This window comes from Psammomys obesus, unplaced genomic scaffold, assembly GCF_907164565.1.
Source record: "Psammomys obesus unplaced genomic scaffold, mPsaObe1.curated_primary_1811, whole genome shotgun sequence".
NCBI classification, from domain to species: domain Eukaryota; kingdom Metazoa; phylum Chordata; class Mammalia; order Rodentia; family Muridae; genus Psammomys; species Psammomys obesus.
Window position 1 is genome coordinate 1169879 of NW_026594418.1, and position 25253 is coordinate 1195131.

Sequence of the window (25253 nt, forward strand, 5' to 3'; positions counted from 1 at the left end):
AACAGCTCAGCCCTGCAGGACTCGACAGACCTGTTGTTCATGTGGCTCCTGACCCTGAGCATCTGCCTGGGGAGTGGCAGAGTGCAGCTGAGTAGAAAGAGACCTGCGTTTGAGTCACGTGGAAGCAGACGTAAATCCTGCCTTTGCTAAGTTCTGCCTGTGCAGCAGAGCGAGTTACCTCACCTCTCTGAGGCTTACATTTCCTTACTGTAAAATGGAGATAATATTTTCATCGACCTTCTGTTGATATCTTTATCAATACAACCACCACCACCACCTCCACCACCACCACCACCATCACCCTTGTCCCAACCTAAACCAGGCTGCTGTTGAACTTCAATTGGCCAAGAGCTGGGGCAGCCCAATGTCCCCTCCCTGCTCTGGCTGGGTGAGATCAAAGCGCTGTTATGAGTAGCTTTAAGAAAACTTCTGGAGTTCTAAATTCAGAAAATATTCAGAAGATGTACTCAATGAGCTGTGTAAGCTAAGGAATATAAGTAACCCCCCCCCCCCCCTGGCTAATGCATATAAGTAACTGCCTGGGTATTCCTGCTGACACAAACCTCAGCACCACAGCAGTTGGGGGTCAGGAAGAATATGATACCTGCTTAGAACCTAGCCTAGTAAAACCAGGTTGAGAATGTCCCACAAATGACATCAGATTATCCCAAGTCAGTGTGGATGAGGATGAGATTACTGATATGCACTGTCTGTTTTGAGATCCACACAGACACGTAGAAGGGTGAGGAAGACCTTGAGAGTGGGGCTATGCAGGCACTACTAGAGCTCAGGGAAATGAACACTCTGAGGTCTGTAAGAGGGATGGGAGCCAGTGGGAGGAGGAACAATAATCTACCCAGCAACACCAAAGGCCTAATGCTCAGTCTGACCAGGGGCTGGGACATACAGACTCTAGGAAATCTGTATTCTGGACAGTTGGTAAATGACAAGAGACAAAGAAAAACTGTCTTGGGATCTTGAGAACTGAGAACCAGAAAGGACCACAAGAACAGTGTTTTTCAGTTTGGGATCTGTTCCACAAAGACTCCAAGGCAGTGAGACCTAGGGGCCTGTTACTTAACCAAGAAAATTGTAATATAATCCCCAGCTGAATCTGGGCCCAGGGTGGCCTGCAGAGACCGATGCAGCAACCAAGGACCATGCATGAAGAGCACCTAGCATCCCTGCTCAGATGTTGCCTATAGGCAGCTCAGTCTTCATGTGGGAAGCAGGGACTGTCTCTGACTTGGACTCTGTTGCCTGCTCTTTGATCACTTCCCCCCTGGTGGGAGGTCATTGCCAGGCCACAGGGGAAGAGGATGTAGGCAGTCCTAATAAGACTTGATAGGCTAGGGTCAGGTGGTAGGGAAGGAGGGCTCCCCCTTACTGGGGAATAGGTGAGGGGGAGGAGAAGAAGAGGGAAGTAGGGTGGGACTGGGAAGGAGATGAAGAAGGGGGCTACAATCAGGATGTAAAGTAAATAAATTTTTTTAAAAAATCCCCAGCTGGTAACTATCCTTTATCTTTTTCTCTTTCATCTTAGAGTGAGATTGAAACTATTAATATTAAAAGATAACCTTGAACCCACTCTAATTTGTTTAATAAAATAGAGTTTAGAAGTCTACACCAGTGGTGAAGACCAGTGATCTGGCCAAGACTCCATGATGAAGAGGCTGAGATCCAAACTGGCTTTACTACCTGTTGCTCTAGCACACACTTCTTGCTCGATTGGTATGCATGTCTACAAGCAGAAAGGCAAATGAGAGGAAGTACCTAGGGTCACCCACACTTCAAGTACACCTAATGCTAATTTAGACTTCGGGATACGGGCCACAGTACTTGGAAATCATTTATTGGAAATGTTTATTACATTTCTGTGACTAGCTTAGATATAATAAACACAATAAATACCCCACCATGACCACCACTACCATCACCACCAACAAAAATCTGACAGCTCAGTGAATTTAGTGGCATAGAGTATAGTGGGCATGGCAGAAGGGGTCCTAAAAGTTTTTTGTGTAGAGTTCTGAGTACTGCAGATATGGAGAGGGCCAGTGCCCATGCAGCAATGTCCAAAATAATAAAATAAAATAAATAAAATAAAATAAAAATAAATAAATAAATAAATAGATAAATAAAATAATAAAATAAAATAAATAAAATAAAATAAAATAAAATAAATAAAATCCAACAGGATCTCCATTCAGTGACATTGGAACTGGAACGAAGTTTTGTTGTTGTTGTTGTTGTTGTTGTTTTGTTTTGTTTTGTTTTAAACAGTATTGGCCAAGTACGGACTCCATAGGGAAAGTGCTCAACATCTGGGCACTGATGGGGGCTCTTTCTTGCCAGGGATTGACACTATCTCACCCCTGGCTTACAACACCTCTTGCCAGTCTGTTTTATTCACTATATTCTAACTTTTCCTTTATGTTTCCCCTTAAGATGGTCCTCATTTTTCATCCCCAGGACCAGATGGATATTTAGAAATACTCTAGATCTACTGGTGCAATTTACTCCCAACTCCCATCAGATACTGTTTACATATTCAACTAAGTCAACAATCACATCATAAGTATTTCCAGGTCAGAGGTCACTGGCAGTTCCTGCCCAGTTCTTTCTACCCATAGCAATTACTATTTCGATTTATGTTAATTGGTTGATTTCTTATTTCTACACTAACAATTACACTTCATATTTATTAAGCATTTACTATTTAGTTAACTATTATATGGACATAGAAACTCACTGAACATTCATAGTCTGAGACAGATACTACCATGATCCCCACTTTATAGATAGAGGATTGAAACACAGAGAGGCACTGTGTTAAATTTGTACACCAAGTAAAGGATACAGCCAGAAATTAATTCCCAGCAACCTGGAGACAGAAGCTAAGCACATAAACCAAAGGAATACGAAGGCAGCCTGTCTGTGCATAGCACTCCATCCTTGGGACCTTGTCAAAGCCTTGGGACAGTGCTCAGTGGACATTTGTTGGGAGGTAAAAAGAAAAGTACAGAAAGATGGAGGGAGAGAGGAAGAAGGGCTGGAGAGGCAGATGTCCATTTGACTCTTCTAGATGAAGAAGGATGGAGGCCATACTTGGGAGCAACAGGGACACAGTAGATAGAGTGGAGTCACATGCTGTCCCTGGCCAGGCTCCAGTCCTCAGCTTGTGTTGCCTGCTGGGGAATCCTGGAGCTACCTCAGGGTCCAGAGGTTTGCCTTAGCTTCTAGAAGAAGTTCAACTGCAATGCAACAGGTCTGTTCCAGGGACACTATGCTGAGCCCTTACAGCACAAAGATGTCCATCAGGAACCTTTCTCAAGGAGCTCACAGGCCAGTAAAGAAGATGAGCCTTAAATATAGTCAGGAAAAGGAGGGTTCAGAACCTGACCAGTCTGAGAAGGGAAAAGGGGATGGGGGCAGAGCAGATACATCTCTTACTGAATACTATTTCTGGGATCCATTGCTTACACCATAATGAAGTCCAGGAAATTTGTGGAGGCCTGAAACATGTCAGTTGCCTGTGTGGCACACACTCCTCTAGTGAACAATACTATAAAGTACAGTACAGTAAGGGGGGATTACTGAAAGTCTTGTGACCAATGGGATCACAGCAGTATAAGAGGTATTTTTTTCCCCAAGATGACAGATCTCAGAAAAGCTTATTGTATGGTGTCCCCTTGTCTTTGAGCATATTTTCTGGCTTCACTCTGCAGCCTCAACCTTTTTCAGCCTTCTTCAAGCAACCTTTGCCAGCTTCAAAGGAAAGTCCTTTATTACCTGTGCATGTAAGTGTGGGTGTGTTTTCTCGTTCAAAGGTAACAGGTCTTCGTATTTCTTTCAGTTTTATCTTAGCATTGTGGCCATGGTATTCTGACAGGTTGTATGGTCTACCCAAAACTGGGCTTTGCAAAAGACCAGTTTTTGTTTTTGCTTTTTAATGTTCAATTCTGCAGAACTGCTATTTGAGAAACCCACATATAAACACAATATGCTACATAACCTATACATGTTAAAACAAAAATGTTATCAGTCCAGCAGTGGTGTTTCCATTAGGTATAGCAACAGTCCACTTAAATTCTCTGTCAATCACCATAATCATTTTTCACATGAGGACACTGAGGCTCAGTGTTGTTCAATGGCTTTACAGTGATAAACCAGGCCTTGAGCCCATGTTTTCAACTCCATCTACTCAGTCTGCATTTTACTCACAGAACCTGGTACAGTTCTTGTACATGGTCAGCAATGGAATGATAAACTATTCTAAAAAAATGTTACTACTATCCCTATCATCTCTCTTACAATACAGTTCACAAATACTGTTTGAAAAGTAAAGCAAAAAACAAACATCCAGGGAAAAAAGGAAATTAAGTTGCTAAGTTCCTACTACTAACTAGGAATGTCACTGATTTTTTTGAACACCCATAGGTGTGAGGCAGCTTTTATTATTTAGTTTTACATATGCAAAATTAGTGCTCAGCCACTGAAGAAAACTATCAAAGTTTAAATAAATTACCAGGAGGGAAATGCATTTATAAATTTTTCATTATTGTCATTATTATTATTTGCATTTTATTCACTTTGTATCCTCATGTAGACCTCTCCCTCATCTCCTCCCCATCCCACAGTCCCTCCCTCTTCCTTCCCTATCCCTCTTCCCTAGTCCACTGATAAGGGAAGACCTCCTCTCCTACTGTCTGACCCTAGCCTATCAGGTCTCATCAGGACTGCCTGGATCCTCTTTCTCTGTGGACTGGCTAGGTGGCCCCACCAGGGAAGAATGATCAAGGAGCAGGCAACTGAGTTCATGTCAGAGACTGTCTCTTCTCCCCTTAGACTGAGCTGTCTATGGGCTACATCTGAGCAGGGATCTAGGTCCTCTCTATGCATAGTCTTTGGTTGATGCATCAGTCTCTGCCTTCTGCCTTGGGGCCAACTTTTTTTTAGCTTTGTTGGTCTCCTTTTGTGGCTCTTATCCCCTCTGGGTCCTTCTATATTCCCCTTCTTCCATAAGACTCCTTGTGCTCAGTCCAAAGTTTGGCTGTGGGTCTGCTTCAATACTCTGTTGGGTGGAGTCTTTTAAAGGACATCTATGGTAGGCTCCTACCCTGTTCCCTCTCTTCTATCACTTCTGGTGTCTATCCTGTTTTCCCTTCTGAATGGGAATTAAGCATCTTCCTTAAAATCCTCCTTGTTGTTTAGCTTCCTTAGGTCTATAGATTTTAATATGTTTATCCTATATTATATGGCTAATATCCACTTATAAGTGAGTATATACCATACATGTCTTTCTGCTTCTGGGTTACCTCACTCAGGATGATCTTCCAAAACAATGTTCAACCATACAACAAGGATATTTGCTCAACTATGTTCATAGCAGTTTTATTTGTAATAGCCAGAATCTGGAAACAACCTGGATATCCCTGAACCGAAGAATGGATATAGAAATTGTGGTACATTTACACAATGGAATACTACTCAGATATTAAAAACAAGGAAATCATGAAATTTGCAAGCAAAAGGATGGAGCATTTATAATTTTTTTAATTAATTTTTTTTCAGATTTTTATACAGGAGTGCTGAATTTACATAATTTCCTCATCCTTTCTCCCCATCAAACTCCTCCCATGTCACCTTCCCCAATCCATTTAAATTCATGATCTCTTCTTTAATTATTATTCTTATATGGCCCCCCACGTACCCCACTGAGTCTGATCAGTATTGCTTGTATGTATGTACATGCATTTAGGGCTGACCACTTGAGACCAAGTGTAATTTTGAACCCAGGTTTTCCTGATTCCAAAGTTGGTAATTTTCTACCCTATCTCTAACACTTCTACAATAAGAGACAATGTTCAATCATACATGAACAAATCTACTTAACGGTTTTGTATTTATATTTATACTTGCCTAAAAGCTTGAGCAATTATTTGTTATCAATGAACTGCAATTCCCAACACAATCCAATTACATCTATGCATTATTTCGCATAAGCAGCTTTGTGTTTTCAAAGGGTAAAGAGAAGAATTAAATAGATTTTAGATATGCAAGTGGACACATAAAAGGGGAAGGCTGAGGGGTGAGTGACTGAAAATTGAGAAATGTGACACTTAATCCTAACAAATCACTGATGAAGACATTTGTATGGGTAGTGTATGATTTATTCTCATAAGCTATATTAGGCCATACTTTCTAAATTATTTGGAAGAGTATGGAAATTAGAACACACCTGATTTCCTGGCCAACATTTTAAGGAAATTAATTCTCTCTCTCTCTCTCTCTCTCTCTCTCTCTCTCCCCTCCCTGCCTCTTTCCCACCCTTCCTCCCCGATCCCTCAGACTTTGCCTGCATTTATATCTGACCACCACAGGCATACTTGGTGCCTATGGAGGTCAGAACCCCTGGAACTGAAGTTACAGGTGGGTGTGAGCTGCTATAGGCCTGCTGAGAACTAAACCTGGGCCCTTTGAAAGGGAAACGGGTGCTCTTAACTGCTGAGTCACCTCTCTGGCTCCTTAATGTTCTGGATCACTGGGTGTGTTGATTCAGGGCTCACATGTGGCTGTTCCTTGGTGGAGGAAGTAATAAAAGATGACACTGCAATTTTTAAACAGCTTCTTCAGAGCCTAGTGAATATTCCCATCCGACCCATATATTTGATGGCTGGGTTATGCAAAGAAACTGGGTTATGCAAAGACTCTGGGTCCACCCGTGATACCTGGTTTTCCATTCCATTTTTGGCCACTAAGTTATTGTGTTACTCAGTTAATTCACAGCTGGGGATTTCAGTGACAAATCATTTTCTAGACGTGTAGACAAACCCTGCCCAGAATGACCGTTTTGGCAAGTTCTCTGTAAGTTAGGAAATACCTGTTTGTCATAGGCACCTAAGCCTTCCAAATCTGGAAGTATGGGACAAGTAGCAATAATATAAGCAGGTGGCCATTATGAAATAGCCTCTGGCTTTTGCCCACTATTAGTGTGATACCAGAAGCTGATATAAACTTTCTACCTGTCCTGCCAGGCAATGAGTACTCTGGTTGGATGTCCATATTTGCAACACTGTGTTCATTGTAACAATAGAGTTTGTGTTTTTTAAAAAAAACGTATAGTACAGCTTAGGAAAATACTGAACACAAGAACACAAACTCCTTGCTAAGTATTCTCTCTCCTTGCTTTTTTGTTTTGTTTCATGTTCACTGTGGTAGATTACCATTCGGAAAATACTCCCTCCTTCCTTATACAACCTCCATGACTTCCCAGGTTCACTGACATGAAACCTGGCAATATGACATGCTTCAGACAATGACAATGCACCAGATCTAAGGCCTTGCAAAGTCTGGTGGGCACCCACTTACCATGTTCTGTGCCCTAAAAGTGTATTTCCCACACAGGCTGCATCTCCAGCAGAGGTCCAGAATGAGACACATTAGGAAGCCCTGAGTTTGACCCAAAGTCCAGCTTCTCCAGCTTGCAAATTACATATGCATGCAGCACCGTATTGAGACAGTTCCAGGAAAAGTCACTGGCTGGGAGGCCCAGTGGACAGCAGAAAAGACTGACTAGAGTCTGGAGAAAGCTAAGCCACTTCTACTGCCTACAGGCCAGGGAGCAGGAAAACAAAGAGCTCAGCACTGGCTGAAGCTTAGATTTTTGTGGTGTTTTGTTTCCTGATAATGGCTGGTTGGTTCACCCATTTTGCACAACACAGACTTAAAGAAACCATCTCCCCCAGGGCCAACTCTGCTTAGACCCTAAGATCAGACAAGACTGGGCACATTTAGGGTGGCTGTAGATGCAAACTCTCCTCTCCAATTAAAATGGCAAATAACCATCTGCTGCAAGCAATTTCCTTCTCTGGTTTTTCCAGGATTAGATGAGCAAATATATGTTAAAAACACAGAACACTTAATATAATACTGTTCATAAGGGAAGTACTCATAAGGAATTTTTATTAATAATCTCATACCAGTATACATATATGCTTTCAGGTTGTTTTGATTTAGTCTCTGGGTTTTGTTTTGTTTTTGAGACACTTTGAATTCAAAATGTAGATGAGGTGGGCCTCAAACCTGCAGCAATCCTTCTGCCCCAGCTTGCAGAGTGCTGGAATTACAGGTGTGTACCACTATGCCTGGATTATAGTTTTTTTCAATTTGTCCAAAAATAAAAGCATGCTTGCATGGTCCGTCCCATTTATGCTCTTACATCTTGCTTTGCTCACTTAAAGCCATCAACTGGCTCCTCCAGGTCAGCTCGTATTTTTAAGACAACTCATCTTCCAAAGTTGTATATGGTATTCTGTGGTCTGAATTACAATATTCAAACAAACTATATAATTAGCTTGTTTTACCTATTTTCATTTTCTAGATAGAGAAGGCAAGATTCAAATTGGTAAATAACACATGACCTCCCTATAATATCCCAAGTTCTTCTCTGTCAGGCTCATCTTTGTGACATGCTTGGACAATGAACGGCAGTGATCTCTGGGCAAAGCTTTAAGAGTCACTCAGTGGTATAACTGTTATCTCTTCCATGCCACACACCAGCAGTATCTCAGGCAGGGCTCCTCTAGGTTAGGTCTCTGGCCTGAATAAAGTTGGAAATGGACAAAAATGGAAAACAAACTCACATTGTTCTAAGTCACTGAGGTTGTTGATCATCGTTCCAACGTGATAGAAAATGCTGATCTAGCCAGGACTGCTAGGGTACACCTTTAAGCCCAGCACTCAGGAAGGCAGAGGCAGATGGATTGCTGTGAGTTCAAGGTCAGGCTGGTCTACAAAGCCAGTCCAGGACAGCCAAGGCTACACAGAGAAACCCTGTCTTGAGAAAAGAAGGAAATGCTGTTCTAATGCTTCCAGACTTCCACACATTTGGATATTCATTGGAAACATCACTATGGTTTAGCCATGTGCCAGAATACTGGAGGAAGATACGGGTTGAAATAATTACTGAAAACAGCGGCTTTCCTGACATTTTGTAACATTATCAGTGCTTCTTTCCAACTGCCAAATCAGTAGGAATGGACATAATGGTGTCACCGAAAAAATAAGTCATTGCAGCCCAGTGGACAGAGAACCATCCTTTGGTTAGAGAAGGTTACATAGGGAAGTATCATGGAATCTTTGTCTGAATTTCTCCAAGTTGCACACTTCATACATACAAACACAAAAGGCCCTGTTTGTGGTTAACAAAACCACCATCACTTTTTTAAAACCCCAGGGAAGGCAAATGCAATGGAGAGGTGAAGAGAATGGAAGGGCTAGGCCAAAGTCTGAAGCTATCTTTACTGTGAATCAGCTCTGGACCTCAGCTCTCTCAGAGGACTTCTTTCAGACCTCTTAAAAGGATGGACAAGAGAGTCACAGCTAATCAGAGGAAAAAAATGTTTGTAATTGCAAGTGTAATGCATGCTCACTGTAGAAAACTCTGAAACAAAGAGGGGAACATTATGAAGAAAGTAGAAGCTACACAAATATCACACGTCTAATCTTGATGTCTACCGCACATCTGCTCCTAGAGAAAGACACTTCACATATGACACCTGACCCCACTGTGAAGCCTACCAAGGCATCTAAGCATGTGCCGATAGATAGATTGATAGATAGATAATAGATAGATAGATAGATAGATAGATAGATAGATAGATCCCAAGGCCCTCCTCCCCATCCCTCTTTTACACCTCCAAATATGCCCTGATCCTTAACATGTAAGCCTTCATAAACACACCCCTTTTTCCTAGAATACGATCTCTTTGAGGCCAGCTTTTCTTCTGGCTATTTCCACCTACTTTGGAAGACTCTGCTTATTAACCAGTTTCTACAAAGCACATTGTTCACCCTCTATCCTTAAAACAAGACCTTCTACCCAGCAACAAGACCTGCAATTCAGAGCATTATCACACTGGCCTCCTCTTCTCTTTCCTCTTATCCATTTTCCTTACTATACCTCAACTAGTGAGCAGGCCCTGAAGCTGTTGTTTGGCAATGATTACAGTGGCTAAATAGCAATACTCAAAAAATAGTGAATATACCAATAAAGCATTTAACACTACATGCTACCCTTATTCTGAAACCTCCCCAAGAGCACCCAGCATTTCAATAAATGTACACTCAAAATTTAAATACAGAAAAAGACAAAGACACACTAAAATCCCTTGTGAAGCTTATAAACTCAGTGGGACCATAACAGTATATAATTGGGTACTATCATCTTTCTTATCAAGCTGGACAAGACAGGACAAAGCCTCAACTTCCCAACCCAGTGTTTCTTCTTATGGAGGGCATCGTGTAACACCAGATGGAACAAGAAACGATCATCTTTACTGCAAAATCCCAGTGGTCCGGCACAATGAGATTGATTTCTCATTCAAGGTCCAGCAGGACTATTTCTGGTCAGTGAGCATCCTTCCACAGGATCATTCGGAGAGCAAGGATCCTTCTCTCTATGGCTCTGTTCTTCTGTATGTCCTTGAAGCCCCTTGCATTAGCAGGCGATATGAGATGACTTTCTGAACCAAGCCTATAATCAATACACATCACATTCATCCTCTTTTTATTGACTAAAACCCTGACACACCTGTCCACAAAGGTGCCACAAACACAGACTAGCTACAGACAGTTGGAAAAGGAGAAGGCCTAGTTCATACCAGGAAGCTTTCCTGAGACAGATGGGCTTGCCTAGTCTTCAGTGATCCTAAAAAGAGGTAGTTTTGATTTATGGATATAAAAACAGTTGCTTTGATATAGTGTTCATCGAACATGAAAATATCATCCCAGATTTATAAATTTTGAATGAAAAGAGGGTCAACTCTAGAATCACTAATGTTGGTGAACAGTACTGGCTAGATGACTATGTGAGAGGGCTTCTGTGAACCTTGACAATGAGTAATGGTTGCTGTAATTAGTATGGGCTCACAGGCAACAAATGTGTGTAGTGGCAGAACCTCACTTCTAAATGTGCATGGCAACTAATAAACTACTCCGGCAGTTCTTGCTTGAACACAGCAGAGGCTGTGTTCACTGACTTGTAGCCATTACCACAGCTTTGCTCTCAAAAATCTAGAGTAAGCCACATGGCCATGGCCCCATTATCTGGAAGCCTTTCTAAGGACTCAGTCCTTCCCACTTCCCTTCCACTGAAATAAGGCCAGTTTCTTCTATTCTTCTCCTTGGGGCATGGTTTTAGGCCCCTGGGCAGGTGCCCATCTTTCCCTCAGAGCTCTATTGGTCAGCCACATGGGTTCTAACTTTTCCACCCACAGCTTCTTCTCATCAGCGCTTGCTTGGTACATCCCTGCTCCCAGCTCTAAGCATCACATCCTATACTTCAAGACTAGAGGCACTTAAGCATGAGGATGCTGCCTGGGCTAGAAAGTCAGAACTTGGAAGATAATGTCTAGGGCTTGGGCTACTTAGTGGGGATGTGGTTTTGTGGATATTCAAGTGGACGGCCATCACCACAGGGCAATGGTGACTGCCTGTCATACAGGCCTTCTTGCCCCACACCAAGTGGATCCATAAGCCATCACAGGATCACTGATGAATCACCAAGATCTACTTTGTACTCTCTGTGCCCAGCACCGTGCTAATTGCTCAGCATACTACAGACACCAAAGACACTGTTTCTCTCTCCCTTCTCCAACTTTTCCTGGGTTAGGTTAAAGAGCTCTCAAGAGAAAAATTAGAAATACACAATTGTACAAAGAAATACCAAATAACAAATTACATTGCTAAAATAAAATCACCATTTTCCTAGCCTCAGCTTTTCACTGGAGAACATCTCATAGGGGTCCTTTTTGTCACCTCTCAATGCATACTCACGCCTCATGGACAGGAGAGTGAGCTACCAAAATGGCTGAGAGCAGAACCAACCATAGCCATCTCAACAGTTTCTTTTCCCTTCTGATGCATTTCATGCAGGGCTAGCCTGGCCTGTAGGGAGCACTGGGTACCTACCTACCCAGGCCCAACAAGTCAGTGATAAAGTACCAAGAAAGCTGATATAGCTTTGTGCCTAACCTGCCCTCCAGCTGGGATCTAGCTCTAGCCCTATCTGTCTGATTCCTGAGTTTCACTTTCATGTGGCTCTGAACTCAAGAAACAAGGAAAGGAGGGGAAATTATAGGGACTTTTGAAAAGTGTGTAAAGTTGAGGAGGACCTGAGGATAGTTTAGGTGGGAGGTGGGTACAGTAGGGAAGCCACAGAATGCTTGGTCATCTTAACAAATATCCAAAGGAAAAGAGAAATCAACCAAAGACCAGAAAATCGGGGGAGGGGGCCTGGTATCACATAAACAGGCTTAGGGGAACAAACACCTTGTCACGTTTGGGGAACCCAAGACCAGTGTGGGAATCATTATGACTCCAAATATTACCAACTCTTTGCTCTCCTGCTTCCCTGCAGCTTGGTGGACTAGGGCCTATTTTAGCCAACAAAACTGGGAAAAGTGACATGTAACATTTTAAAGCAAAGACATGTAATTGTTCAAACAAGAGTCTTCAAAGCTCTCTTTCCCTCTATCAAGGGAGTGTTTAGGTTCCTAGAATGGGTAGCCCACCAGCGTGGGTCCCAGAGGAAGGAGATTTTTATCACAGATCCTGCCAACCTTGATAGACATGAAGCAAGAATTAAGAAATCAACCTTTTGTCACAAGTCACTCAAGTTTAGAAACTGATTCTTAACTGTACTGTAACTGATTCAGCAGTGGGTAGTGAGTATGGCTGGAGAAACACAGGTATAACACAGAAAAACGTATAAGGGAGATGAGTAGAAGTGTACAGAGAGACTGGGAAGAGGGGGACAGGGGATGTTAACTTGGCAAATACAAAGAGGTACAGGAAGAAAGGCCGACTTCTCAGCCCAAGTAGGGAATTTGCCAGGATCCAATATTACTAATTAAGTCTAGATAATATGTCTGCTTCCCTATTGAAACACCCCTTAATTCCACATGCAAAGGCTACTTTTTAAAAATCCATCACAAGCTTTTACGAAGCATCCTTATTCTTCTATGTGCCGGGTATTTATTAAGCACTACAGATTCAAAATAAGAATGGCACCATTTCTGGGTTTTGAGGCAGCCATTGAAGAAGACATTCAAAAGTGACAGGCTTTCTGTCTTCTAGGTATGTACCCACTGTGGTGAGTGCCAAAGAAGATAAAACTATTGCTGACATGGACTCTGTTGCCCGCTCCTCGATCATTTCCCCCTGGCGGCAGCCTTGCCAGGCCACAGAGGAAGAGGATGCAGGCAGTACTGATGAGACTTGATAGGCTGGGATCAGTTGGTAGAGGAGGAGGGTTCCCCCTTTCTGAGGACTAGGGAAAGGGGATAGGAGAAAAAGGTAGGGAGAGAGGGCCTGGGAGAAGATGAAGGAGAGGGCTACAGTCCAGGATGTAAAGTAAATAAATTTTTAAAAACTTAAATAGGGAAAAAGAAGAAAGGAAGATAAAACTATTTGAGAGTGAGCTGGGAGATTGGTAGGGAAAGCTTTCCCAGGAGGGATTATTGATCTGGGTCTTGAAGAATCAACGGTTCACATAAAATCACATTTATTATTATTGTTATTTCTGTGTGTGTGTGTGTGTGTGTGTGTGTGTGTGTGTGTGTAGAAGTCAGATGACAACTCAGAGGAATCAGTTCTTTCCTACAGTTTGATCCCAGTGATAGCACTCAGGTTATCAGGCGTGGTGGCAAACACCTTTAGCCACTGAGCTATCTCTTAATGCAGTTCGTGTTTTGATTAAGAATAAAAATATATGAAAAGAGGGATATGAAGTGTTTGGAGTGGCTGAGACTCTGAGGAACGGATGGAATGTGAATTGTAGGGTGTGGTGGATTGCATCTCTATTTACAAATACTTGCCTCCCTTCCCTGTGACGTCAGGCTTGACCATGTGAACTGCTTTCAGTAGGAGCTTTAATATTTCTGTACTCTTTGCTCTCAGCAATGTTTAGAATGAAGATGCTGTTGGCCCAGGTCCCAGAGTGAACATGAACATGTGTGTACAAGTACAGACAGAGCAGACTTCTGTAGACATGTAGCAGGACAGGGAAGTAACCCTGAGGCTATAATCCAGGAAGACTTGTGAATGGCCTCCACGGCAATAACTTCACCTAGATAGAAGTGGGCACTTCAAGCTCCTGACTTCCGGGCTTACAGAGGGACTACATGTCTCTGCAGCCTGTAAGTCGTAAGTCATGTGATTCATATCTGCCGAGGATCTATGAATTCAATAATGTGCATGACGCCTGGAAAAAGCTCTTAAAGTTAGCACGAATTTATGATGCTTTCTTTCCCCACCAAGGTGATTAAGATTATTCTGGAAGCTCCATTCAAGATGAAACTGTCTCCAAACTAGGTAAACACATTAAGCAGAGCCCTTCTGACCCTGAGCACATACAATGGGCAAGAACTAAGTTTCTCTATAAGCTACTGAGATGTTTGGAGTTACTTGTTATAGCAGTATAACTGCTCTTGACCTGACTCATTTAAAGCATGGCATGGGGTAACGAAATAAAACCAATAAACACAAAAGCCCAACAGTCATCTAGACTAGACAGCAGCTAAGAACACAGGCTGAAAGGATAGTGAGCTATTTGGCAAACCTCACTTGTCATAAATCAGGAGACTGTGAACCTGTCACAAGAACACCCTCCCACCCCCCGCCGCCCAGGTGGAAGGTAGATACTAAACAGTATCTACCTCCAACTCTGAGGTCCCACCAACAAATCAATGTTTGATTCTACCAAAGTTCACTGGGGAGACCAATGAGTTCATTAGGCTTCCTTGTAGAGCATGAGCAGGAGTTGCAGGCAAACTTGTGGATGACTCTAAAGTAGCTGAGCTGCCATGTCTGCATAGACAACAGCTCCTCCATAAATACACAGATGGAGAGTCTCCCTCCAAAACTTCCCCAGCCCATCTAACCTATCCACACCCTGAGGCCCCCAGGCCACGTACAGTTAAGGTGGACTGGCATACGAGTGGTAGGAAGGAATGGCTGGATACTCTGCTGAGGGTCCAGTGACACTTTCTACCCCTCCTTTGAAGCACAGAATGTCAAGAGTTCACACACCCAGCTGTGATGATCTTTCCCAAGTAAGCACAACTGTTCTTACTAAGAAGGACAGCATCTTACAATGGAATCAGGAACATTTGAAGGTGGCTATGGAAAGGAGCTTCAGGTAGATGTGGCCACACTGTATGTGGGAACAAAAGGGAATAGAAAATCCAAAAATTAGGGGAGTTGCAGGTTGAACAGAGGTAATCCCAATAAAAATAAAATAAGTTAAGGAAGGGCCTGGTGAAGTCAGCCTTGAAGTAAGGGTTGGTTCCGGGGTAAGAACCTGTTGTTAAAAATCTCAAGATACACAGAACATGATGGTGAGCACTGTAATCCCAGTGCTTGGGAGGTTGAGGCCGGGGGCGGGGGGGTGCCTTTAAGGCCAGCCTGGGCTGTATAACAAGAACCTATTTCAAATCAACCAAACCAGACTCTCAGGATACATTATAATGGTACCTAGTGTGTCCATGCAGCTCCGGACAGGAAAAGAAAGGGACAACTTTCCACCTACTAAGCCTAACACACTCAAAACCAAGCCAAAAGCAAAAGGGAGGAGATGAGCAGAACAGGAGGAAGAAGAGAAAGCAAGCAAAGAAATGGGACAGACCACTAGAATGGGACCAGAAAAGAACAGTTGCTGTCGCTGCTGTCACATAATACACCTGGTACCATTCAAGAAACTACACTGTGTGGGAATTACAATCAACCTGCATTACAAAAGATCATCTTCAAAACTTGAACAATGCATCCCTAACATTTATTAAAGCCCACAGCTTTTGTTAAGTCTGTGGAAGAATGATGGCAAACCCAGGGTCACAGAAAGCAGCCACACAAGCAGAACCAGGCCCTATTTGCAGAAGCAGATGGGAAGGGTCCTGAAAACACCAAGGGGCTATTATCTATTAGGACCTATGTCCCTTCCCAAGCAGAACTTCTGTCTCTACCACATTATACAGATTGAATGGGGTACAGGGTAGCGAGCTCTCCCTCAGAGGAAGACACAAATCTGGATGTGGTCTCTGTATACTACCTCTCAAAGCCTGGATATTAACTTCATGCAGTAACTGAAGAATCTTGAGGGCTGTGTTGGGGGTTAGCCTGATGCTTGTATTTTGATGGTGAAAATATCTGGGCTTTGGGAAGAGGAGGATCATGGGAAAGAGACAGATAGAAAGAGAGAAGGAAGGATGACACCACCACAATGGGTTAGCATGGAAAAGAAACCACATGGGCTGGGAGAAAAGATTCCAAGGATGGTGTGGATGGGGAAAACACCAAAATGAAAAATATAAGCAAGTATTTATTTATAAGATTATGAATAGAAGGTAGCCTACTTAGGAATGGTTAAAACAGATGGCATTGGATGGGGGCTGGGAGGTAGATGGTGAGGTTATTGAGACAGCATAGGTAAAATATCTGCCCACCCCAAGGTAAATAAGGCAATTATAAAATCTAACAGGTGTCTGTGTCTTATATGTGATAGCAGGTTAAATAACACCACTGTAATAATTACAGAACAAATAATAAATAACATTATATAGCACAGAGCACATTTTATTTAATGCAACAGGGCTGATTCCACAAAGAAGGAAACAAGGCAGGAAGGATCCCATTCAGACCTTCAGTCTTAGGCATGGCCACATGACTGGTTTTGGTCAATGGCATTTGAGAAATTAAGGGTGCCACTTCTAGGTGGATGCAATAAGAGCCAGTCAGTGCTTTCTTTGCTGAGTTTCCCCATCAGTCACAACCAGTGAGAAGCAGAACAGTGGACAGAGCTCCCTGCACAGCCACCATGAGCAAGTAATCAGAGGAAGCAAGAAACAGTCATTCATTGACTTCAGCCTCTGGGATGCTGGGTTTTTCTTTAGGATAGCATAGCCCAGCCCTTCCCAACTGAGCTTCCAGCCAAGATGATGCTGAAGACAGCAGTGGCTGGACTGTGAAAAAAACCCTTCTCCTAGGCAAAGAGGAAGTTAGTGATGGCTTTCACGCAGAAGCATTAGCAAGAGCAGAGATCTGTTTCGCCTTAGAACAAAACGTGCTATTTCTTAACCTAAATTAAAAAAAAAAAAAAAAATCAGCCCGCTAAGCCACAGCAGGAAGAAGATGCACATAAACCCTTGCAAAGTCTAGGTCTGGGAGTTTCTAAACAAGAAACAAGAGAACAACTTCTTTGCCATCAGCACCACTTCCCAAGCAGATAACCAAGACTGCCAGATGGAGAACATACAAAGGATTTAACACAGACCTAAGGTCACCTTCCAGCTGTCCACATACCCCAAGCAAGACACATGGACTTTCTGGGACTATTTCCTCCCATGGAAAGTCTAGGTAAGATAGCTGTGGGAAGAAAACAGCACAAAACTGCTTGGACTTGTTTAATGGACAAAACTTACTTTTATTAATGTTATCATAAATCATGTAGAATATGAGCTCCTTGACAAAAGAAAAAGAGAAGAAGAAGAAAAAGATTAGGGCTGCGGACAGATGAACCCATTCTCTCTTTGGGGGAAGTAAATGGATCGCCACTTCACAGAAACCCTGCTCTACCCTGCCCCCACCAAGGTCAGCGCTTGGCTGGCAGCAGCCAGTAACTCTCTGCAGCCTGCCTGAAAGCGAAGGGAGCACCCGGAGGGAAAAAGCTGGCCGGTTTCCCACCGATACCAGCTGCTATTGGGTTCTGAGTACGCAAAGGCAAATATCTGGAGGCTACAGAGTACAAACCCTGAACTGAGTTCCGAGGCAGCAAAGCCCGAATTAGAACTTAGGGGAACTTTAACGGTCCAACTTCAAACTTCAAGTCCTAGGCTGAAAGGAGGCTTGGGGAAGAGCTGGCTCTCAGTCCTTTACTACCTCGTTTAAGAAAGTACACCGGCTCCAGCCAAATCACACCCCTGTAGTCTCCAAGTCACCCTCCAAGAAGGCCCAGGGGAACTCCAAAGCTGACAGGGAAGGGAGCGCCAGTCCCGTAGTCAGGGAAGATGATCCTAATGCCTGGCGGCGCAGTGTGGTGGGCCTCATACACTCTACTTGCAGATTAGGCCAAAACAAAAAAAACAAAAACAAAACCTCAGAGAAGTTCTGAGATTTGTACTTCTGCCCTGGGAGAACTGAGCTCGTCCCCTCTTTCAGTCGTAAGGGGTGGAGGATGGAGGGCGGTTAGCAGAACCTTAGAAAGAAACCACTGACATGAGTCTAGCGCTTCCTAGAGGCCACACAGGATATGAATCCACCAGCGGGCGGGGAGGAGAGATTTTTAGCCTGTTTCAACCAGGGACTCCTGCTTAAGCACCGTGACTTCTGGCAAGTCCGCAGTTCTTGTTTTCCCAGAAGCAAATCAAGGAGGGAGAAAGGGCGGGTGTGCGCGGGACTGTGTGTGCGTGTTTGTGCGCGCGCGTGTAGGCTAGCGCAGGCGATCGCTGGGGTTCCCGGAGTTTCGAACCCTTACGGGTTGGTTTCGACCCCCTGGGACGCTGGGGTCGCACCTTTATTTCGCGTCTTTAGGAAGGGCGTCCCTCCGAGGCTAAGCGAGCCCCTCCCCAAAGGTCCCCAGAGAAGGAAGTGTTGTGCCAGGCGCCCGAGCCCCGCAAAATCTCCGGCCTCCAGGTACCGCACCACAGCGGCGCAGATCCAGCGGAACTTAAACCAGGAGACAAACTTCCACGCGTCCTCTTCGCGGGAGGGCCCCTCTCAAGCCCGCTCCACTTCAGCCCACTTCGGTGCTCCCGCACCCGGGGGGCGCACACAACCACCTAAACCCGCGCCGCTCTGCCTCCCGGAAGTGCGGGGGATGCCGAGCCAGCCGCAACCGCCCGGGTCACTCAACCCTTTCTTGGGCGTGTGTGTGCGCGCGCGCGCCCCCGGGCCAGGCCCTCCGCCCCGGGCCACTAAGCGAGCCTCCCCCAGCTTTCTGGATATCCCGCGTCTCCGTCCGGGTCCCCCAAGCCCTGAACTTGAGCCCGCCTCCGACAGACGCCGCAAGGGTCTAGCCGACCCAGCAGCCTCCGTCACTAGACAGCCAAACCAAGACGTCAGCCCACAATGCACCGGGCGGGCCGGGAAAGACGCGCCGGGGAGGGAACCCGGGAACACAAGCCCGAGAGCCGCACGGGAGGGGGAGGGGGAAGGAGAAAGAAGGGCCCAACTGTAGGAGCGCAGCGGAGCATTACCTCATCCCGTGAGCCTTCGCGGGCCCAGAGAAGAATCTTCTAGGGTGAGGTCTCCATGGCGACGGGCGGGCCCGCCCCCCTGAGAGCGACGCAGGCCAATGGGAAGGCCTTGGGGTGACATCATGGGCTATTTTTAGGGGTTGACTGGTAGCAGATAAGTGTTGAGCTCAGGCTGGATAAGGACTCAGAGTTGCACGGAGTGTGGCAGAGGCGGCCCGGCAGGAACGCGCTCAGGCAGACAGGCGGACGGACGGACGGACGGGCTCGGCCAACCGACGCGGCCGTCTCCGGGCTGCTCCTCTGTCAGTCTTCGTTTTCTCACCAACTGCCTGGATCCAGCGCCCGTGGCTCCTGCAACACCGGTGTTTTGGGGAGCACTTGGAGAGTCCCTTCTCCCCGAGAAGAAGCCCGCAAAGTCCCGGCGCGGCTGACAGCATCGAGAGCGGAGCGGCGCCTGATCGCGCGAGGAAGTAGGCGAGCGGCTGCCGGCCAGCAACTTTCCTGACCCGCAGGACCGGGAACAAGTGGCCCGGAGCGAACTTTTGCAAACCCTTCCTGCGCCTTTGGGCCGCCCCCCCGAGACCGTAAAGGAAAGGGAGAAGAGGAACCTCCAGCCGGCCCCGCTCGCAACCGACCGCCGAAGTTGGGCGAGCGCTAGCCGCGGCTGCCGAGCGTCCCCCTCCCCCTCGCCGCGGAGGAGGGGACAGTTGTCGGAGTCCGGGCGGCGGAGCCCGACCGCGGGCTTCCACCGACAAGTCCGTGACGACTGGTCAGCACCGCCCGAGAGCCGCTGCCGGTGGAGCTGGTCCGCGGGCTCCGAGGAACCGCTGCTCCCCCCACCCCCCCGGAGCGCTCCGTGAGTGACCGCGACTTTTCAAAGCCCGGCGGCGCGCGGGAGCCAACCAGCGCGAGTGCAGGCGGTGTCTTAACCCTGCGCTCCCTGGAGCGAGCTGGGGAGGAGGGCGCCGCGGGGAGTACCGCCGGCAGGAGCGCGCGCTCTTAGACAAACTTTACTTGTCGCGGGAGCAGCGGGGACGCGCGGGTGTCCCCCGCTTCCCAGCGCGCTGTTGCAGCCCCGAAACTTCTGCGCACAGCCCGGGCCAACCGCGCGTGAGGTGACCGACCGTTCTATGACTACAAAGATGGAAACGACCTTCTACGACGATGCCCTCAACGCCTCGTTCCTCCAGTCCGAGAGCGGCGCCTACGGCTACAGTAACCCCAAGATCCTGAAACAGAGCATGACCTTGAACCTGGCTGACCCGGTGGGCAATCTGAAGCCGCACCTCCGCGCCAAGAACTCGGACCTCCTAACGTCTCCGGACGTCGGGTTGCTCAAGCTTGCCTCGCCCGAGCTGGAGCGCCTGATCATCCAGTCCAGCAATGGGCACATCACCACCACGCCGACACCCACTCAGTTCCTGTGCCCCAAGAACGTGACCGACGAGCAGGAGGGCTTCGCCGAGGGCTTCGTGCGCGCCCTGGCCGAACTGCACAGCCAGAACACTCTCCCCAGCGTCACGTCCGCGGCACAACCCGTCAGCGGGGCGGGCATGGTGGCCCCCGCGGTGGCCTCGGTAGCGGGCGCTGGCGGCGGCGGCGGCTACAGCGCCAGCCTGCACAGCGAGCCTCCGGTCTACGCCAACCTCAGCAACTTCAACCCCGCACTGAGCAGCGGCGCCGGGGCGCCCTCCTACGGTGCGGCCGGGCTGGCCTTTCCCTCGCAGCCCCAGCAGCAGCCGCAGCCGCCTCAGCCGCCGCACCACTTGCCCCAACAGATCCCAGTGCAGCACCCGCGGCTGCAGGCCCTGAAGGAAGAGCCGCAGACGGTGCCCGAGATGCCGGGGGAGACGCCGCCCCTGTCCCCTATCGACATGGAGTCCCAGGAGCGGATCAAGGCAGAGAGGAAGCGCATGAGGAACCGCATCGCTGCCTCCAAGTGCCGGAAAAGGAAGCTGGAGAGGATCGCCCGGCTGGAGGAAAAAGTGAAAACCTTGAAAGCGCAAAACTCGGAGCTGGCGTCCACGGCCAACATGCTCAGGGAACAGGTGGCACAGCTTAAACAGAAAGTCATGAACCACGTTAACAGTGGGTGCCAACTCATGCTAACGCAGCAGTTGCAAACGTTTTGAGGACAGACTGTGTCAGGGCTGAGGGGCAACGAAGGAAAAAAATAACACAGAGACAGACTTGAGAACTTGACTGGTTGCGACAGAGAAAAAAAAAGTGTCCGAGTACCGAAGCCAAGGGTACACAAGATGGACTGGGTTGCGTCCTGACGGCGCCCCCAGTGTGCCGGAGTGGGAAGGACGTGGCGCGCCTTGCTTTGGCGCGGAGCCAGAGAGCGGCGGCCTGTTGGCTGCCAGGCTTTGCGAACGGGCTGTGCCCGCGCGACCAGAACGATGGACTTTTCGTTAACATTGACCAAGAACTGCATGGACCTAACATTCGATCTCATTCAGTATTAAAGGGGGGCGGGGGATTAAAACTGCAATAGAAACTGTAGATTGCTTCTGTAGTGCTCCTTAAGAACACAAAGCAGGGAGGACTGGGGAGGGGAGGGAGGCTTGAGCGTGCCAGGCTAGACAGCAGATGAACTCCCCTGGCCTGCCTCCCCCAGTTGTGTATGTACATATATATTTTTTTTAATTTGATGAAAGCTGATTACTGTCAATAAACAGCTTCCTGCCTTTGTAAGTTATTCCATGTTTGTTTGTTTGGGTGGCCTGCCCAGTTGTTTGTATATAAGAGATTTGAAGCATTCTGAGTTTACCATTTGTAATAAAGTATATAATTTTTTTATGTTTTGTTTCTGAAAATTTCCAGAAAGGATATTTAAGAAAATACAATAAACTATTGAAAAGTAGCCCCCAACCTCTCTGCTGCCTTATCCATAGATAATGATAGCTAGATGAAATAACAGCTGAGTGTCAAATTCTCTAGGGTGAAAGCTGTGCTCTCTTGACTGTAGGACTAGATGCCCTGCATGCTACCCTTGGGTCATACTCGGTCCCCCAGCAACCTGCAAGTCCAGATTGTTGACCAGAAGATGGTTTGGTGTTTCTTAAGGCTGGAAGAAGGGGAGTGTTGCAAGGAGAGAGGGACAGCCCACTGGGGAAGCAGACACTTCAGCCGAGAGCTGTATCAAATGGCATGCACTGTGATTGTTTATAATCATAGTAGAGACTTAGCAATAGATACTTATTCTCAAAGCAGGATCCCATGGGAGTTTTTACAAAAGGTGTCTCCTTCCGGCTCAGAATCTGACAGTTCCTAGAAAAAGATGGCCTTTGCTTGTGCATATTTATAACAGCATTCTTGTTACAATAAATGTATTCAAATAATGGTTTTAAAAATCTGGAATTCCTTTCCCTTTGCTACTGTTTTCTTCCTAAACCAAATACTGAAGGTTTTCTAAGTTTCTGGGGTTAATGTTATTGCATTCTGAACTTAGTAATTTAGAAGCAAAGAATTTAGGAAGAGTCAAAGTAGAAGTTGGGGCCTGGGTGAACTATTCTCCCCCTTCCCCCTTCCCCTTTTACATTCCATCCCCATCGCTCCCCAATACCAAGTCCACATTTCTTAGTTTGTTTCAAAGTAATCAATATGGCTTAATTAATTATACAGCCAGTCTATGAAGATGCTATTATAAACACTATAGGACAGATTCACAAGAGAAATGGGTCCAACACTGATTATATAAAACATCTGTAATGTAAACCTCAGCTCTGGGGAGACCGCATACTTGAATTGTGTCTACAGATAGAACTGAGCTTCTTATCAGCCAAGCTTGTATTTAACAAGGGAACAATTTTTGCCCTGTTCCTTCTCATCCCCATGAGCTGCTGTGATTATCAAGCAGCAAAAGCAATTTGATATCCAGAGACACTTCACAAACCACTAATTGAAGCCTGGCTGTTTACTTATTAGCCGTGCTCTAGGACTCAACAGGTCTAGGAGTGCCAGTGGCGGCAAATCCAAACACACAATTGCTCTGGGGTGCATCTAGGTCCACAGGGGCTTGGACAGGCTTGTTGGGTACCAGACGTACTCCATGGTAATAATACTTCTTGAACAAAGAGTTACTGGGAGCTGAGGCACTTTCGCTGAACAGTGAATTTGCTGATGTCAGCAACCCAGAAGGTGAGTTGATTTTGACCATATGTAGGAGTGGCAGAGGGGCAATAAAGCGCTTTAGGGTGGGGCTCTATGGGAGTTAAACAAGTACACAGTAGAAAAAGAACACAGGCTGGGGGATTGATAACCTTCAACACTAGGCTAAGCCCAGACAATAGCACATGGAGAAATGCCTCACCACTCCACTACTCCTCAGTTGGCACAGGGGAAAACAAATGTCCTCAAGCTTATTCCTACGTTTGTTTCTTTAAAATAATATTTTGAATTATCTTACTGAAATTCTGACTGTTCTAACCTCTAAAGAGGCATAAAAAATAGTGGCAAAAGAAGAAATTCAGTTATGGTATCCTGTAAAATTTAAAAGCAGAAAATCAGCTAGTTAATGTAGACACAATGAGTAATTCTATTATGGACTTTCAGTGTTATGCTTTAGCACTCAGCCAATGGCATATAAAGTCATCAATTTTTCATAATCATATATATATATATATATATATATATATATATATATATATATATATATTTCACAGACTATTAAGTCTCCATTGAGACAGAGGGTTTATGTAACCAATAGAAATGTCTACACGAAAACATTGTTATCTTTTCTTTTACCTTCCAAGGGCCCTGTGACAAAAAAAAGTTACTCAGATGCTTCATGTTCATCACCAGAAGCATCTACATACAAATCTGGGTCTTGGGGCCTTTTAAATTTCTAAGCTTCTTGCTTGTATCATTCTACTCCTCCCTCTGGCCAGACTTTTATTCTGGTTCAAATGATCACCCTCACCTGTTCTCAAAGTTTGCTTAGTGTTCCAGTCTGGATTCAGGCACTGATTTCTTTCAACAGTGGAATAAAAACTGCAAGGGTGAGCCCAGAAAAATCGTTTCCCTCCCTAGGTTGCTTATGGCCAGCTGCTTTGTCATAGCATAAGAACAGTAGCTAGAACACTTGGCTTCAGTGGTGCCTTTCCTGTAAAATTTTCTTTGGTTCCATGTTCATATGGAATGATTAATCCCCCTCAGAGTGTCATCACACTTAGAAAAATGTGAAAATGTGAGCATCTGTGAATGTTTGTGTGTCAGGGATAAAACTCTATCCTGTTAATCAGAGGATTCCTAGTATAATACCTGGTACATAGTGGGTGGTCATAAAATAACATTTTGATAACTGAACAAACAAGCCAACTTAAAATCTCCCTTCCCCCAATTCCAGATCTTAATTACTTCTAATTGAATACAGTTCATCCATGCCCTACTGCATAATTCAAAGTGGATAAGAGATAGCCCCCAGAAAGTTGAACTTAGCCTGAAACAAAGTTCGAAAGCCCACTTCTCAATTAGTGTTCCTTAAAGAATTGTGCTGTTAGCTTAGTCAGACCTCCAGCCACACAGAACATCCCTTTCCACCTTCACTAATCCAAGTGGTCATCTTATATAAAAGAAGTCTACCCGAACTATTAGGCCCCACTGTAGAGGTGGGGAAGGATCACGAAATCACAGAAAGTAGTTCCAGGTGTGACTTTCCTAGAAGCGTCTAGCTTCATTCAGACAAAGAGGACGTTCTGTAGTTCAATGCATTGCTGGGGTCTAGAAGTCAATATTCAGTATTTTCTTGCTGAGGCGGGAATTAAACTGATTACCCAACATATGTACCCTTTGTCCTTAGAAAAGAACTGAACTGACTGAGACAAGGTAATACTTTCCAAGCCCCCCTGCCCCTTCCTCCATTATCCAATTTCTGATGGATCAATTAGTCCTCTGGCAGAGAAGAGAATTATTAGCTGAGAAGGGCATGGAAGTGAAAGCACTCCTTTTTACCTTTGAAGAACAGATTGATTTATTTGTTTATCTGGGGAGGTGGAA

At 45.6% G+C, this 25253-nt stretch overlaps 1 protein-coding gene across 1 annotated transcript; it reads left to right on the forward strand.

The window, feature by feature from the left end:
* Positions 1–19430: 19430 nt before the first annotated feature.
* On the forward strand, positions 19431–22119 carry Jun (Jun proto-oncogene, AP-1 transcription factor subunit). The gene has a single exon (XM_055618974.1). It carries the CDS (start codon positions 20384–20386, stop codon positions 21383–21385), a length of 1002 nt encoding a protein of 333 aa, XP_055474949.1. The 5' UTR covers positions 19431–20383; the 3' UTR covers positions 21386–22119.
* The last annotated feature ends 3134 nt before the right edge of the window (positions 22120–25253 follow it).